This window comes from Anomalospiza imberbis, chromosome 2, assembly GCF_031753505.1.
Source record: "Anomalospiza imberbis isolate Cuckoo-Finch-1a 21T00152 chromosome 2, ASM3175350v1, whole genome shotgun sequence".
Classification (NCBI taxonomy): Eukaryota; Metazoa; Chordata; class Aves; order Passeriformes; family Viduidae; genus Anomalospiza; species Anomalospiza imberbis.
In genome coordinates, this window is record NC_089682.1 from 45,977,678 (window position 1) to 45,994,223 (window position 16,546).

At 43.6% G+C, this 16,546-nt stretch overlaps 1 protein-coding gene across 5 annotated transcripts in view; it reads left to right on the plus strand.

The window, feature by feature from the left end:
• The window catches only part of UVRAG (UV radiation resistance associated), a 97,608-nt gene extending 82,450 nt beyond the window's left edge, over positions 1–15,158 (plus strand). For all 5 annotated transcript variants that reach the window (XM_068180778.1, XM_068180780.1, XM_068180777.1 and 2 more), the window contains one exon: positions 13,192–15,158. In XM_068180778.1, the coding sequence (XP_068036879.1) occupies positions 13,192–13,900 (709 nt within the window). In that variant the 3' untranslated portion in view covers positions 13,901–15,158. The remainder of the gene's footprint in view (positions 1–13,191) is intronic.
• The last annotated feature ends 1,388 nt before the right edge of the window (positions 15,159–16,546 follow it).

The following is a 16,546-nucleotide window of genomic DNA, read 5'->3' on the forward strand; positions in this document are numbered from 1 at the left end:
ACTGAAGCTCAACCCATCCTATTCATATTTATTGGTAACAATGGACAGTTTCTGAACTCTGCCTCCATATTTCTCCAGCAGCTTAAAACCTGGTTTTAACACCTTAAGGTCCATTTCAGTGCATGTCAACCAAAGAACCTGGCTGCAAGCCATTTTTGTTTGAATACATTAGTTTGAATATCTGTATCTGCTCAACAAATTGAGATAATTCCTGCTTTACTGCCCTATGAGGCAGCCCTTACCTACTCTGCTGAGAAGTTATTTTGTAGATGAGAGAGATGAATAACTTACTGCTGCTACATTTAGATCACTTGGTATAGATAATTCTGCCAGTTCAATTTAGTAAGGAAGGGAAGATGTTTTGGCTGCTGAACTGAAGAGGTATTGTTCAGGCATATCTAACATATTAGCTTGAGTAGCCTTGTTGTAAGAACCTCTTAAAAAACTCTCCTGGTCCTGCAAACTAATTAATTTCTCACCCATTTTTGTGTAAGGTCTAGTTTTACAAAGCAATTTAGGAATGTTTCCTTTGAGGGGGAATTTAAATTTTTATATTCACTGCAACAATTTTTAAAGCTGCTTTTCTTGTGCTAGACACCTCAGTTTTCATGTTGGTTTACTTGGACACTTTAATTTCTTCTGCTTCGTAGAAGAGTTACTACTGTGCCTAAATTGAGCTGATTAACACTTGCTAAAGAATCACAGAATACCCTGAGTTGAAGAGACACACAGGGATCATCAAGTCCAACTCCTGGCCCTCACAGGACACCCCAGCAATTCCACCCTGTCCTGAAAGCATTGTCCAAACATTTCTTGGGGTCTGACAGACTTGGGGTTGTGACCACTGCTCTGGGGAGCCTGTTCAGTGCCCGACCACACTCTGGGGGAAGAACCTTTTCCTGATAACCAACTTAAATCTCCCCTGACACAGCTCCAGCCATTCCCTTGGGTCCTGTTCCTTCCTGGTCACAGAGAACAGAGATTGGAGTTGCTGCTCTGCTGCCCCTTGGGAGGAAGCTGCAGACCATGCGGAGATCCTCAGCCTCCTTCAGGCTGAACAAGCCAAGTGACCTCAGCTATTCTGCAGGTAACTTGGGGTTTGCCAATTAGGCAGTCCTATGCCATACTGAAGTCTCTGTCCTTTAAAGAGTCCAGCCCAAGATAATTTAATTTGGGCAAGCTTGACACACAGCACAACAGATAAGAGGTATTACTCACTCAAGACGGCAAAGAGACTTTGCCTTGGGTTTGATCTCTCCTAGAATTACCTGTGTTTTTCAAAACAATGTGCCTCTGAAACTTCAGAACCTGGGCCTACTTTCTGCTCTTCTTTCCCTCCATATCCTTCTCATCTGAGGTGGCATTTATTCTTGTGCGGCATTGCATCTTGTCCTGAAGCGATATGCAGTATAAATAAATAGACTTCACAACTTGATGTAGTTATGAAGTGGGTATGTATGTCAGCGCCCGGCACAAGCGAGATAGTTCTCCAAAAACTTGTGCCTCAAGCCTCAGTCTGACCCACATCTTTATTCACAAAGGTGTTCCATATGCAATACATTACACAACTTTCTCATGCGTATTCAACCCCTGGCCCCGCCTGTCCTCACCTCTCATGCTAAATAGGTCCACGCCCTTCTGAGCATGCGTGGTTTGCTGTGGTGGTCGCACGGTGGTCTCTGGTGGTCTCCTGAGGCTGAAGATTGTGGTCTTCCTCAGGATTGAACTTTTGAACTTTTCTCCTCTGCGCATGCGTTTTTGGTCCTTTGGTGCCTATCTGAGTACGTCTGTCGGTCTTGATAAGCTTGGAGACAGAGGAGCCCCTTTATCTGGGTTCTTTGCATCTCCTGGTCTTCTCTGGCATTGTCCTTTATGCAAGAAGCTTCAGAGATCTGCATTTTCCTGTGCCCTTTGTACCATGGCAGAGGTTTCTCAAGTAAAATGTTAAAATTAATTTATTTTGTTAATTCAAGTGAACTCCAAAAATCTCTATTTCAGTCCCCCCCTTTTCTTAAAGTATAGTAAATTTTTTTACTACAGGGGTCCTGGTCTAAATTCTGCCCTACTATCATGACAGTTCTCCTTCAGCAGAATTCCATGAGTTCTAGAGAGTAAAGTCAGAATAGCCACCCATTTTAACATCTTCTAATTCCACTTGAGTGTTAAAATAGGCATCATTAAACTTATAGTAACTAAAATTAATAAAACTATAATGGGGTGACATAAAGTGTTCATGATCCCAGTTTCAGTTGGTGACCATCTAAATAGTGCATCCCACCAATTATGACTTGTGTCTTGTTTTACTCTTTGCAGGACTCTGTTTATTTCAGTTATGTCATGATGGACAGTTACCAGAGTTCTCTGCCCATTCTTTTGAATCTCTTCTATAATTTTAATTAGATCTTGATGTTTCATTAATTGTTTTACCAGGGTTAAATTCATTCCAATAGGGGTGGGTGGTAACTCATTGTATGTTGTGTAGTTTGATTTTATTAACTGGTGGGACACGACTGGTGTTGAATATAAAGTTGCAAATACAGAAATTTGAGTGATTCTTAATAGATAAGGGGACTTTGTTCTCATCAATTTCTATGACATCACACACGGTCCTTACACTAGTTTCATGACTTAACCCTCTTAATTACCTCCTCTATGGTCCCTTGAAGTGACTACAACCTCTGTTTCTGCCACTCTTGCTTTTTATATATTTGGCTACTGCTCATGACTAGAGATGTTAGATTTAACCCTTTCAGATCAGAAGGTTTAAAGGCCTGGGGCCAAGGCCATTCAGCATTGCTACTTTTTAATTGTTGGATTACAGCTATAATTGTAAACAACACTTCAGCAAAAATCCCCACCCACCATGATACATTCATTTTGTCTGAGTAAGTTTCAGTTTCAGTTCACCATCACCCAGTGTTATTCTCTAAGTGGCTTTTGGAGCTTTCTTAACACGGCTGTGGTGGATCCACGTGTTTTGTTCCTTAATCTTGATTGCAGTGAAGGTAGTAAGGAGCACTTGGTATGGTCCTTCCCATTGTGGTTCTAGGGTCTTCTCTGTAAGAGACTTAACATATACATAGTCTCCAGGTTGTACATCATGTACTGGTGCATCGAGCCCTGTACCCCAAGTTCCGGCCACATATTTTTCGATTGCTCTAAGTTGTATATTTAGAGCGATCATATAGGAAGTTAGTGATACATCCTGGGCAGACATTCCCTTCTGCACCCCATATGGTTTCTCATAAAGCAGTTCAAAGGGACTCAGCTTTTCTTTGGTCCCGGGTTTGGTTTGAATCTGCAGTAGTGCTAGTGGGAGGGATTGAGGCCACGGCAAATTAGCCTCTTGTCCCAATTGTCTACCTGACCACTTGATTGTGGGTTATATGGGGTGTGAAGTTCCCAGTCTATGCCCAAGTATTGGCTAACCTGTTGCACTAATTTTGTGATAAAATGTGGTCTTCTATCTGAGGAGATTGTGGCCGGGACTCCAAAGCGTGGAGTCTTTTTTTCTTTTTTTTTCTTTTTTCTTGTACCAATACCTTAGTTACCTCCTAAGCTTTAGGAGTCTTGGTGTGGAATGCTTCTGGCCATCCTGAAAAGATATCTGTTAGCATCAGTAAAAACTTATACCCCCCTTTTCTTGGCAATTCTGTGAAATAGGTCTGCCATTGCTGCCCAAGCCCATAGCCCTTCCCAGTCTGGCCAAGTTTTAGTTTGGGAATATTCTCGGGGTTGGTCTGGAGGCAAAGGTCACATTGTTGAGTCACTTGAGTAAGAGTGGCTCGTAAATGTCTAGCTATGATCCTTAATAAATAGGAGGGTATAACTAATTTTCTTTCTATGGTGGCCCATCCCTCTTGGTTATAATCTCCTTTTTGCCCCTGGATCAATTTTTTGTCTAATTTGTTGTATTTTGGCTTACCCTCACGGGAAATCTGCCCATCTGGAATCAGGGCTGCCTCATTTATTACCTCAATTTTTGCCGCTTCTTTTGCTTCCCTATCTACCAGCTCGTTCCCTTTTTCCAATTCTGAGTTTATCCTCTGATGTGCCTTAATGTGCATGATTGCTACTTTCTCTGGCAACTGGACTGCTTCTAGAAGTCGCAGTATCTTGGATGCATGTTTAATGTTTTTCCCTTGAGAATTCAGCATTCCCCTCTCTTTCTAGATGGCTCCATGAGCATGCACTACTCCAAATGCATACTTTCAGTCCATATATATGTTTATCTCTTTCCCTTTTGCTAATTCTAAGGCCCGAGTTAGAGCAACTATTTCAGCCTTTTGTGCAGAGGTATTCGTTGGCAGGGGTCCAGATTCTATTACCTCCTTGCAGGTAGTAATTGAGTACCTGGCATGTCATTTTCCACTGATGATATAACTGCTTCCATCAGTAAACCAGACGTCTGCATTCTCGAGAGGGCTGTCCTTCAGGTCAGGGTGGCTGGAATATGTGGCCTCGATGGTCTCCAGGCAGTCATGTTCCACTGGTTCCCCTTGGTTTCCACTGAGGAAGGAGGCTGGATTGACAATGTTAGTCACCACTATCTCTACATCATCTTGCTCCACCATAATAGCTTGGTATCTCAGGAACCGTTGTGGGGAAAGCCAATGCCCGCCTTTCACCTCTAGTACCGCAGACACCGTGTGAGACACTAGCACAGTCATTTTCTGGCCCAGGGTGAATTTACGTGCCTCATGGATGTTCAGTACAACTGCTGCTACGGCTCTGAGGCATCCAGGCCACCCTTTAGCGGCTGCATCTAATTGCTTAGAGAAGTAAGCAACTGCTCTCCGGTACGGGCCGAGGTCCTGTGCTAATATTCCCAAGGCAATTCCTTGCTTCTCATGGGAGAACAAAAGGATTGAAGGATTGCTTACTCACGTCTGACAATCCCAGAGCCCGTGCTGACATGAGGGCTTTTTTTCAGTTGGTTGAAAGCCTGCGTAGCTTCCTTCGTCCATTGGATGCCCCTGCTTTCAGTTGCAGTCAGTTCATATAAAGGCTTAACAAACAGTCTATAGTTATAGATCCATAACCTGCACCACCCCGTCATCCCCAGGAAAGTTCGTAGTTCTTTTACAGTCTGAGGTTTTGGGGTTTGGCATATTGCCTCCTTCCGGCTTTGGCCCAGGGTATGTTGTCCAGCACTGACTTCGTAACCCAGATAAGTTACCTTCTGTTTTACTACTTGGGCCTTTTTCTTTGATACTTGGTACCCTTGGAGCCCCAGAAAGTTCAAGAGGCTTACCGTCCAGGCGACGCATGCTTCCCTTGTCCGTGTGGCTATCAGGATGTCATCTACGTACTGTAGCAGCTTCCCTTCCTCTGGGGGGGCTTCCCAGGTCTCTAATTCCTTTGCAAGTTGTTCTCCAAACAGAGTGGGTGAGTTTTTGAATCCTTGTGGGAGTCTAGTCCATGTAAGTTGGGTTCTTTGCCCGCTTTTAGGACTTTCCCATTCAAATGCAAAAATTTTCTGGCTGGCTTCGTGGATAGGAAGGCAAAAGAAGGCATCTTTTAAATCTAAAATGGCAAACCAAGTTAGTTCGGGTGTTAAGTTAATAACGTGTAGGGATTGACCACCACAGGATACAGATCCTCAGTTACCTTGTTCACGGCTCGCAGACCCTGTACTGACCGGTATGACCCATCAGGTTTGCGGACCGGTAGGAGAGGGGTATTCAAATCAGATTGACATTCTTTTAATAATCTTAGACGCAAAAAGTTCTCAATTACTGGGCTAATTCCTTCCCTATCTTCCCTCCTCAAGGGATACTGTTTAACTCTGACAGGTTGCTTTCCTTCTTTTAGCCTGATCTGTATAGGGGGAGCGTTTTTCGCTCTCCCTGGTACATCAGAGGCCCATACCCCAGGGAATACTTGATCCATTACCTCTTTATCAATTTCAGTTTCCCTTGTGACTTCGCTAGTGGTTAATATCAAACTCAATATTTCTACATACTTTTGATCATTTACCTCTAGAGTCATTACCCCATTTTTAAATGTAATAGTTGCCTGTAATTGCCCCAGCAAATCTCTGCCCAAAAGTGGCTCTGGGGAGTTTGGCATATATAGAAATTTGTGGATCTCCCACTGCTTTCCCAATTTGTATTTTAGCGGCCTAAAGAAAAATGCCTTTTCAGTTTGGCCAGTCGCGCCCGTAACTATAGCATAATTATCTCTTATGGGCATCAAGGCTGTATTTAGCTAGTGCTGTGCGATAAACTTTATCTGTCCTGGTGCACCTCTGTCTTATGCTACAGGCCGAGCAGCACTGTTTAAGTTCTCCTATTTTGCTTCTGTTTTCTTTTCCAAGAGCCAGAACGAGGGGGTCAGAGGGGGCCTGATGCCACAGACCCTTTGCCAATTAGGGTTATTCCGGAGGGAGAAGAACATATCACAGTAAGAAACCTCCTCCCATTTCCTTTCTCTCCATAGAAATAACATTAGCTGTAACAAGGTATTATATTCCAGTGTACCTGTAGGAGGCCATCTGGCCCCCTCCTCTAGGCGATATAAGGGCCACCAGTGGGAGCGATATTTGATTAAACTTTTTTTATTTTCCATACCCCCTTTGCTTGCTATTTCTTTCCAGTGAGCTAAGACGCACCCTAATGGGCTAGCCTTGGGTACTTCCTTACTCTGTTTTGCTCCCATTATGTCTTTTAGAGCAAATTTTAACACTGAGTGTTCAAATATAAGTCACAGATAAAAGAAAAAAAAAAACCCTATTTTTTTAATTACTTATTCAGATATTCAAATTAAAATATTAATAAAAATTATAGTTATTCAAATAACCAAATTAAAATATTAACAGCCAAATTAATAAACAATAATGCTTATAATATTGAAATATTATTGTATTAATTAATTAACCATCAATTGTTGTTACTTCATTGTTTGCCCAGTCCCACATAAATTTACTAACTCTTTAGGGTTCAATCTAAACTACTGGGGAGGAAAGAAAAGGGAGAGAAAAAAAATTTCTTTAATTCATCCTTTTAACACTAAGGCTGTGCCACTCCTTTATCTTTTCCCAATCTTCTTCAACCATGTCCCAGGTTTCAGGGACTAGGTGGCTTTTCCCACAAATTAAATTCACTATTTCACACCTTGCTTGCTCAACCCCTGTTTTATAGTAACTCGGTAATTCAGGGGTGACACGTGGATCTCCGCTTACACGAAGTACAATACCACCTCTTCTGACACTTTAAACATCGGAGGAGAACCCAAGCTGTGTGCCAGGCTGGCTTCTAGAAAAAGATTGTCAATCCGCACACGAAACAGGGGATTACCCCTTCTAGACCCCACTTCAAGGGGTTTCTAAGCGCTCGTTCAACTGGGGGCTGTTCCCAGTCAAAGGCTAGATAGCAACTTGTTGAACTTTGGTATATCCCTCTGTCTCTCCCTCTGTCCTCCCGTTCTATGACTACCCAGTCCCTTGATGGATGAAGAGACTGACTTGGTTCAAGCTGAAACCACCCATGGAGACCCTGTCTCAAAGGCCGGGTTCTCTCGGCCCGGGCTTGGAGTTCTGCAGCCACTGTGGGCAGATCGCCTCTCACTTGTAACAAGAGCTAAGCTGCAAACACCGTAATGCAAAGGATCTCCCAGTGACAGCTTTTACACTAAAGGGCAGCGTTATCGTACAACAAACACTTAACTCTTAGCCCAGCCGGGTTCACTGGCTACTTTTGCAAACCCTTTACCAACCTGCGATGCTTGTAAGTGGTGCTTGCAAGTCCCAACTTGTACCACGCTCCCACTAGCTGCGCTGTCAGCTAGCGGCGTTCAAAGCGCGGCTTGTGCTCGCACGCCCGCTGCACTATCAACTAGGCTGCGCCGAGAGCGCCTTTGCAAGCCCCGACTCAAGCCCCGCGCCGCGCTCTCCCCCGTTCGCCAGAGACAGCCCATGCCGCGCATGCGCATGGCCTGCTCTATCAGGCGAATGTGCCTGTCTGCTCTATCAGACAGTGCTGGCTGGGAGCTGCCCCGCGCTGCACTCTGCTCGCTCTATCAGGCAGCGTGGTTTGGGAGCTGCTCTGCGCCTGCGCTCTCCAGCACCGCTGCGCCGCGTCTTTGTATCTTAGTAACGCCGCACTGCGCTTTACCGTTTCACTCACACATACACGCACACAAGCATACACATCCGGACGCAACAGACACACCACACCGAAGTCGGGACACACCACACTGAAATTGCAACACACCACACTGAATTCACAACACACCCCACTGAAATCGCGATTTCTCCTTCCCTGAGCTGCGCTATCAGCTGGGGGGGTTCTCCCGCCGCCGGTCTCTTGCCCGGTGGCATTCTGCTTGCAAGCCCCTGGGTAACCCTGCACGCAAAGACGTCTCAATGCGCTTTACCAGGTCCCGACCTTAAAAAAGAAATTAATACATACCGCTTCTGTCCGCAGTCACAGGGCCGTGGTCTGCTCCCGGCAGTGTACAGCCGAGGCGCAGAGTCCCTCCGGGGAAGAGCCCCGCGGTGCCTGAGGGCATCTGCCCCCAACCGGACCCGCAGGTGAGCAGAGCCGTCCCTTCGTGGTCGCCAACTGAAGCGATATGCGGAATAAATAAATAGACTCTACAACTCGATGTAGTTATGAAGTGGGTATGTATGTCAGCGCCTGGCACAAGCGAGATAGTTCTCCAAAAATTGTGCCTCGAGCCTCAGTCTGACCCACATCTTTATTCAAAAGGTGTTCCATATGCAATACATTACACAACTTTCCCATGCATATTCAACCCCTGGCCCCACTTGTCCTCACCTCTCATGCTAAATAGGTCCACGCCCTTCTGAGCATGCGTGGTTTGCTGTGGTGGTCGCACGGTGGTCTCTGGTGGTCTCCTGAGGCTGAAGATTGTGGTCTTCCTCAGGATTGAACTTTTGAACTTTTCTCCTCTGCGCATGCGTTTTTGGTCCTTTGGTGTCTATCTGAGTGCGTCTGTCGGTCTTGATAAGCTTGGAGACAGAGGAGCCCTTTTATCTGGGTTCTTTGCATCTCCTGGTCTTCTCTGGCATTGTTCTTTATGCAAGAAGCTTCAGAGATTTGCATTTTCCTGTGCCCTTTGTACCATGGCAGAGGTTTCTCAAGGGTAAGGTTAAAATTAATTTATTTTGTTAATTCAAGTGAACTCCAAAAATCTCTATTTCACAGCAATCTGAGTTTCCCAGAGAACGCACTAATTAATGTAGTGGGTGCAAATGCCACTGCACCCACTAGAATTATTTATTCTTTTTTTGCTGCAAGATAAGGGTTAGGAGGAGAGCAAAGCAGGCTCAAAACTTTAAAGGGTATAAAGAAAATTTTATTAATGGAACTAAAAGAAAAAAAAGAAATCAGAATAAACCTTCTCAGCACTTCTCCCCTCACACCCCCTTTTCTTTCCCACTGACGACGTTAAGAGACTAAACCTGTGACTTTCAGTCAGTTTGCCACCTCTAAAATAATCTTTCTTCAGTTCTCTTAGGGAGAGGAGTCTCTCTTGCCATGCCGTGGAGACTTCTCCACAAGAAATAGTTCTCTAATGGCTTCAGCGTCACAGCAGATCAGCTGCCCAAGAAAGGAAAATCTGTCAGCAGTGTGAAAGTCCCTCCCATGCTTTGCAGTTTTCCCACAGGTGCTTTCATGGGCCATGTCAACTTATGGGGTACTATTTTAAGGATAAGCTGTGTTATAGATAAAAATTGACCCAGCCTAATTTAAAAAAACACAATTTTTATTATAGTAATCCAGTTCTATCTGAGCCAGCCACAAAGAAAAGGACAGTGCCAAGCCCGGGATCGGCGCTGGGTGAGACACAGGTCCGACCTTTCTAGCAGAGGTTCTCCTATGCTTCACACCATCCATCCTGCGCGAGCAGTTTTTATACAGTTTATTTTGCTTGAGGCTGGGATTTCGGTAATCAGCCTTTTCTTTCCATTCAAAGTCCCAAATATTCATAAAGTCTCTTTTCTCTGAATTGAACAATTCAAGGTCTGGGAAGTGATGTACATCGATGATTGAGTTTCAGGAACCCAGCATTGAGATGCATCTTCCGGAGGTTCCAGTGATCCCAATCTTGGGTAGTTGTCAGGAAGATCATTGGGACGATCATCGCTTGTGAGTTCCTAGATCATCTCAAGAAACGGCCTATCTCCACATGTAACTTGCAAATGAAGCCTTATCGGCAATGGTTTCAACATACATGAGGCAACCCCCTTGCCCTGGCTCGATTGCTTTATGTCTATATTTTAGTCATATAAAACTTCTACCCATATATCTATCACTTTATAGGTGCAAATTATACATATTAGACATAACAGCTGTTATAGCATAAAAGCAAAAATTCTCTTCAGCCATCTCTAGGAAACAGAGGCTTTCTCTATTCCTGAGGCAAGGTTTCTCATCTCTCTCATTTCTTTCTGTTCAAGTTACTTCAACATCTACTTACTTCAACACGGGTGCTTCTGCTCACAGTTGTGGCTAGAATGCTACATCCCCCCAGTGCATTCCACAAGTTATAGGGAAAAAATTAAAGTCTGATGTATCAATTATATCTTCACCATAGCCTTACAAGAGAATTTCATCCCAAGACTAAGGCATCTCCTCCGTCTCTTCCCATCTAGAATTTGACTTCTTCACTGATTTCAGTGTCCCATGTTGTTTTCTCTATGTGTCTTCACCCTTTCCTTTTTCCTGATTCAAGAGAGAATTGGTATTCATAGGTTTTTTATAGGTAAAAAATGAATCGAGCCAGATTTAATATTTAATAAAAACAAATTTTTATTATGCGAATGTAATACGGTCCGAATTAGCCACAATCCAATCAAAAAGGACAGAGCCGAGCCCGGGATCAGCGCTGGGTGAGACACAGGTCTGACCACTACAGCATAGGGTCCCCTATGTTCACACCGACCTTCCCATATGAGCGATTTTTTATACAGTTTATTTAGGCTGGGGCTGAGTCCCTTTAATTCCTTTCAGAGTTTCACATTCATGTGGAGTCCTTTCTTTGGGATGAACTGAACAAAACCGTGTCTGGGGAGTGATGTTCATCTATGATCGAGTTCCCGAGTTCCCGGAACATTGAGAATTGAGATGTACCCCTCTGATGGCTCCGGCTATCTCAGTCTTATATATTTATCACTGTAGTCACCATCCAGGTGTTCCCCAGATCACCTTGACATTCATTCGTTTGCAAATGAGGTTCTCCTCCCTTTTGTCCAGGTGGTTTCAACAGTGTAATGCAATCCTCAACACTAGCTTGTGCACTTAAAAATCTTTGATAAGAATGTTTTTCACCAGTAAAATACATATAAGACATGTAAACCATTTTATATGCACGAATTATCCCCTATACAAATAACAGGTTCATTTGTTCTCAAGCTTTATCAATTGAAACAGTTTTGTATAGAGTTCTGTAGCACTGGAAGGTTGATCTCATCCAGGCTTCACACTGGGGAAATTGCTCGCGGTGCCTCTCTGTTGGTCATGTGGTCTTCTCTGACACTGTGCCAGTTGTGCTGGCTGCTAGCGCGACCCTGTGTCTCTTCTTCATGTGGGGCTCCAAAAGAAGGCTTTTGTCCTTCTGTCAGCAGCATGGCTGGCTAAAAGCAGCCAAACAAACAAAGTTCATTGCAAGCCAAAGCCATGCTGAGATAGCTGCAGCTGCATGGCGCTACCCCTGCCTCGCTGATTTCGGCCGAGCAGTCCCAGCCACATGGCCACCCCCGGCCTCAGGGCCCTCTCCAGCACCGGCCGTGGGGCCATTCCCGGTTCTGGTCCCGGCCACATGGTTGCTCCCGGCATTGGGATGGGCCCTGAAGGCATGGCCCAGCAGTGCAGCCAGGAAAAAAGAACCTGCAGGCTTTCCGGGAAATGGCTTGGTCCTGCCGGGAAGGGGCCCCAGCCACCCCAGCAGGATGGGGTCTGGTGGGCTTCCTGGGAAGGGGTCTGCATCACAGCAGAGCCTAGCCTGGCTAGAGCCCAATTACCTGTTCCCAGGCCGGAAGCAATAGAGGTTTTCATGGGCTTACCTATCCTTAAATATGTTTTTACAGAGGCTTATGCAGCTCTTTTAAGTGGTTTAACTGGGTGTCAATCTTCAAAACTAGCCAGCTGATTGGGTGCGCCAGATTCCCACAGGGAACCACCCCCAAAGCCCATGGATTCCCTCCCCACCTCAAAACCAAACAATCTGTTAAACTGTGACACAAGATTTTCCCATGCCAGACAAAACGTATCAGGCCTTAAGCAGAAGGAGTTTCTTTCAAATGGAGTTCATGAAGGAGTTTCATACTGACAGTGGTTGAATCTTAATAGGTGTATATTCAGCAGATCAATAATAGCTGGTTTTTTACTATTTTTTTTTAATTTGGAAAGAAAATGAATCAGCTGCTTATGTTAATGTGCAGCATGCTATTTGTATAAAGGGTGGTGATTATAGTTGGATAAGTATTGAGCGGACGAAGGAAAGTTCTCATAACACACCTGAGAGGAGGTGAAGCAGATTTTCCAAATTATAGAGCTTTAGACAGTGAAAGTGGTTTGTAAAACTGTATTAAACAGTAAAGTTAGACCTGTAAATTAGGCTTGATTGGTTCACGTTCCTTAAGAAATAGAGGTTGACATTTGTCCAAAAAGTTTTGGAATGACTGGCACAGAAAAGCAGAAGGTCTGGCAAAAATAACACTCTGCAAATAGTGAAGTTGGTGTGGTTTTTCTGCTTTGTGCAGCTGTCAGGGAAGTCCACTGTTGGATTCTTTGCTCATTCTTTGCTCAGTTGTTATTACTCACTTTTGAAGAGTTTATGATGACCCAGTACAGGCCATAAATATGTAAATATATGGTCAATAGTAATATTCCATAAGTGGAGCTCGGTCCTATAAAATGGACAGTTAACAGTGCAAATTAGTATAATGTGATCATTTCTTGCGTGATTGGCTTGCCTAACCATAGAGCTGTGTAAGTGTTCCTACACAACCTCACTGTTTTTAAGTACAGCTATCCTCTGGGCTGTCTTCTGTGGTTCATATGCCACTAAACGTGTTTGGGGTTTTAGCACTTTGGGATAGAAGTTGTTGGCCAAACGGAGCCTGGAGTTGTCATAAAACAATTGCTTCAGCCTTTGGTTAAACATCTGTATTGCTCGTGAGCATGCCTGATGGGTGTGATCTGTTCTTTCCTTCTTTTATAGCGATCGACACCATATATCCAGTGCAATTCCTGTTCCAAAGAGACAGAGCTCTAGCTTCAGCAGATTGGATATTGGCTTATCCAGTGGGCTTCCTTCTCCAGGTAAAGGACTCCGAAAACGAGCAAGCACAGGAAGCGAGAGACTACAGTACAAAACTCCTCCTCCTAGTTATGACTCTGCTTTAACACAGCCTATTGCTGTCACAGCCTGTGCTGGAGAGGTGGATAAAAAACCTGGACCCATATGTTCTTCCTTGGACACCTCTATGGACTCCTCCAAAAGAAATACCAAAAAAGGCCAGGACTTGTGCAGTAGTTTAAATGGAGAAAATGGAAGCCTAAACAATACCCAAGACAGGCAGGAATCTTTCCTAGGACATTCTAGTGCAATAAATGGGGCGTTTCTGCCTGGCGAGTGCTCTGACACCATGAACAATGAGCAGCCCTGTGAGTTTCAGCCCTCACTCAAGCCTGTGCTTTGCTGCACTGTGGAGCAGGCAGAGGAGATCATGGGTATGGAAGCGACAGGGTTCAGCGCAGGAGATCAAGATCAGCTGGAAGACTTTACCTCCATCCCAGTGGAACATGCTGTAGCGGTTGAGTGTGATGAACAAGTCCTAGGGGAGTTTGAGGAGTTCTCTCGAAGGATCTGTGCACTGAATGAGAACATGTCCAGTTTCCGCAGACCTCGTAAAAGTTCGGACAAGTGAGCTCCGACAGAGATTTGATAGTAGACATTGAGGTGAAATCAGTGATCTGGAATGGAAATAAAATTGCACTTATTCTTTATATTAATTATGAAAATAAAAAAGCTAAAGTTGTTCCTATGGTGTTAGACAAATGGACTTGAACACAAAAACACAGGATCATGGTGTATTCACAGCCCAGGTAACTTCACTCTGCTTTAAGTTCTTTTATGTCTGGTATTTATAATCTGTTGGAGGTTTTGTGTTTTTTTTTTTTTCCTTGGGCATTGGAATCCATTTATAAAGGCTTTTCTGAAAACAACTTCTAGTGCTGATCAGCCCCTTCTATGAATGTTTGTTATGTTCTTAATTATTATTTAGAGTTAAATTTATTTTAATCTTTTCAGAAGAAAAACCCTTTAATATATTTTTATGGTAAGATGTCTTTACATTCTCCCATGTACTCCTGTGTTTGCTTGAGCAATGTAGTCAGTATTAGAGAAATACCATTAATTTGCTACCATTGGACAACTTTATTTTGGCTGTGCTCTGTAGCCTTTGAAGTTCTAGTTTGCACTGAGGTGTCTTCAGTTGGCAGTGTGAACTTGACAGAGAATGAGCACCTGTGTGATTTTTTGCATTTTCCTTGCACTTGGTTAATCAGAATTGACATTTGGGAGTTTTTCCACTCTTCTTTTCCTCCATACTTGCTCTTCCTACCACTGGAAACCTTGAGGAATAAATCACCTCTAAGGTTCTGTATAATAATCTCAGCCTGACCATTCCCCACTTAGGTTGGGCACAGATCTCATTAGAAGAGACTTAATGAACCCAGTACCAACATGGGGTTCAGCTGCTACCCTCCAAGGTGTGCAGTGGGGACAGTGTGCCCTGAGACACTTCAGATATCTTCCAAAAAACCCAGACTGGGAATGAAGCACTTTGGAATTAGATGAATGTGTGGAATTGTTCCATCCTCCGTAAAAAGGAGGCACTTAACATTATTAATCTGATTTTTTTTAACCACCTATACTTTGAGGGAAGAAACTTCCAGTGGTTTGCTGGAGGTGCAGTTTGCTGTTGGGTAGGTTACCACTGCCACACGTGTTCAGCTGCACTAATGAGAAAGCAATTTGCAGCCTTCTTTGTGATTCCTGGTATGTATTTCAGTTTGGATTTCATTGCTCTTGCTGTCTATCTTGTATACCCAAGAATCTGAGCTCAGTTGTGAGCTCTGAAATATAAAATTATATAGCAGAATAAAAATACTTCATTTTGTCTGGCTTTTTTTTTCTCTCCCTGGTTTATGTTTTCTTTTGAACCCTAGTCTTTTCCTAACTTCACTGTAAGGCTAGCTGAAATTAACTTTTTAAAAATAAGGATATGTATCATCGCAGCTTTCTGTTGTCAAAACAAGACATGTTTGTGAGAACCAGTATACATAATAGCACTGTTCTAGAATATGCATTTTTCCAGGTAACGCCTTAATGATTGTATTAAAACTATACTGACATTTCTTCAGTTAGCTTTTAATGGTTATGTCCACAGTTGAGTAGTTGGATAGAGCCTCTCTGCAGCAATTTGCTGGCTTCGGTCTGTCCCAGGATGATGTGCTAGATGGAAGCATTTGGAGACTTTTGAGACACTGAACATGATTTCAGGTACAAAATTGGACACATCTATGAGTATCTTCTCCCCCAGATTAGCTCTTCTGTTCAAACTTTATGAAAACTTCCCCAAAGGAAGAAGCTCAAAGCACTGCCATCATCTTTATAAAGGAATAGGTAGGAAGCTCTTGCTGTCCTTTTGCCTAGAGAAGGAGAAATAAACACCTGAAAGAACAGCACTTGGTAGTGATGAGCATAAGATATTCTGTCCTAGGCCCTGTACCATCTTCAGATACCAGTATAATTTCAGGTGAAATTCAGTAACTTTAGGTCAGTTTTGCACCCTGTGGGATGGGATCTGGCACGCTCAAAGCAGCACAGGCCTGTTTGCACACACACTCATATTCCTGTATAACAGAAAAGCATTAGCTTGTGTGTGATGGTGACTTTTCAAAGCAATCCAAAGAGTAGTTGTGAAGTCACTGTGTTTTGTAGGCGAACATGGAGCATCTCAGCACAATTTAGCAACTTGTGAAATTAGGTTTGTACAGCATCAGTGGGACTTTTTTTCCCATTAGTTGTTTATTTCTCAGGTTGCACAAACCAAATGAAGCCTAGTTCTCCTCCCCAATGTTGTGTTGCTGTTCCTGTTTAATCCTTCTAATTGGTAATGTGTTAAACACTACATTTAATTTTTGTATCTGTTGCACAAAGCTGCTCAGATGGGCTTTCTATGGATGTATCTTTAGGTAGCCTTAAATTATCCCTGTGTTTCTCTTCCACTTCTACCACTTTCCTTGTAGCAGGTGGTGTGAGGTGGGACAGCATCACAGGGTTGATGAAGCATTGACCAGCTCCTTGTGGCTGTGAGGAAGAGTGTTATACAGACTGCAGCCATGTCATAGCTTTCTCCTTTTGGTTTTTGGTGTTTTTTTTGGGGTTTGTTTGTTTGTTTTATTTTATTGTTTTTTGGGGGTTTTTTTGACCCCGTGTAAATTACTTTGGAAATAGTGTAGTGGAAGAGAAACAAACAGGAGGTTTGAGGGTGAGATAATGGATCACA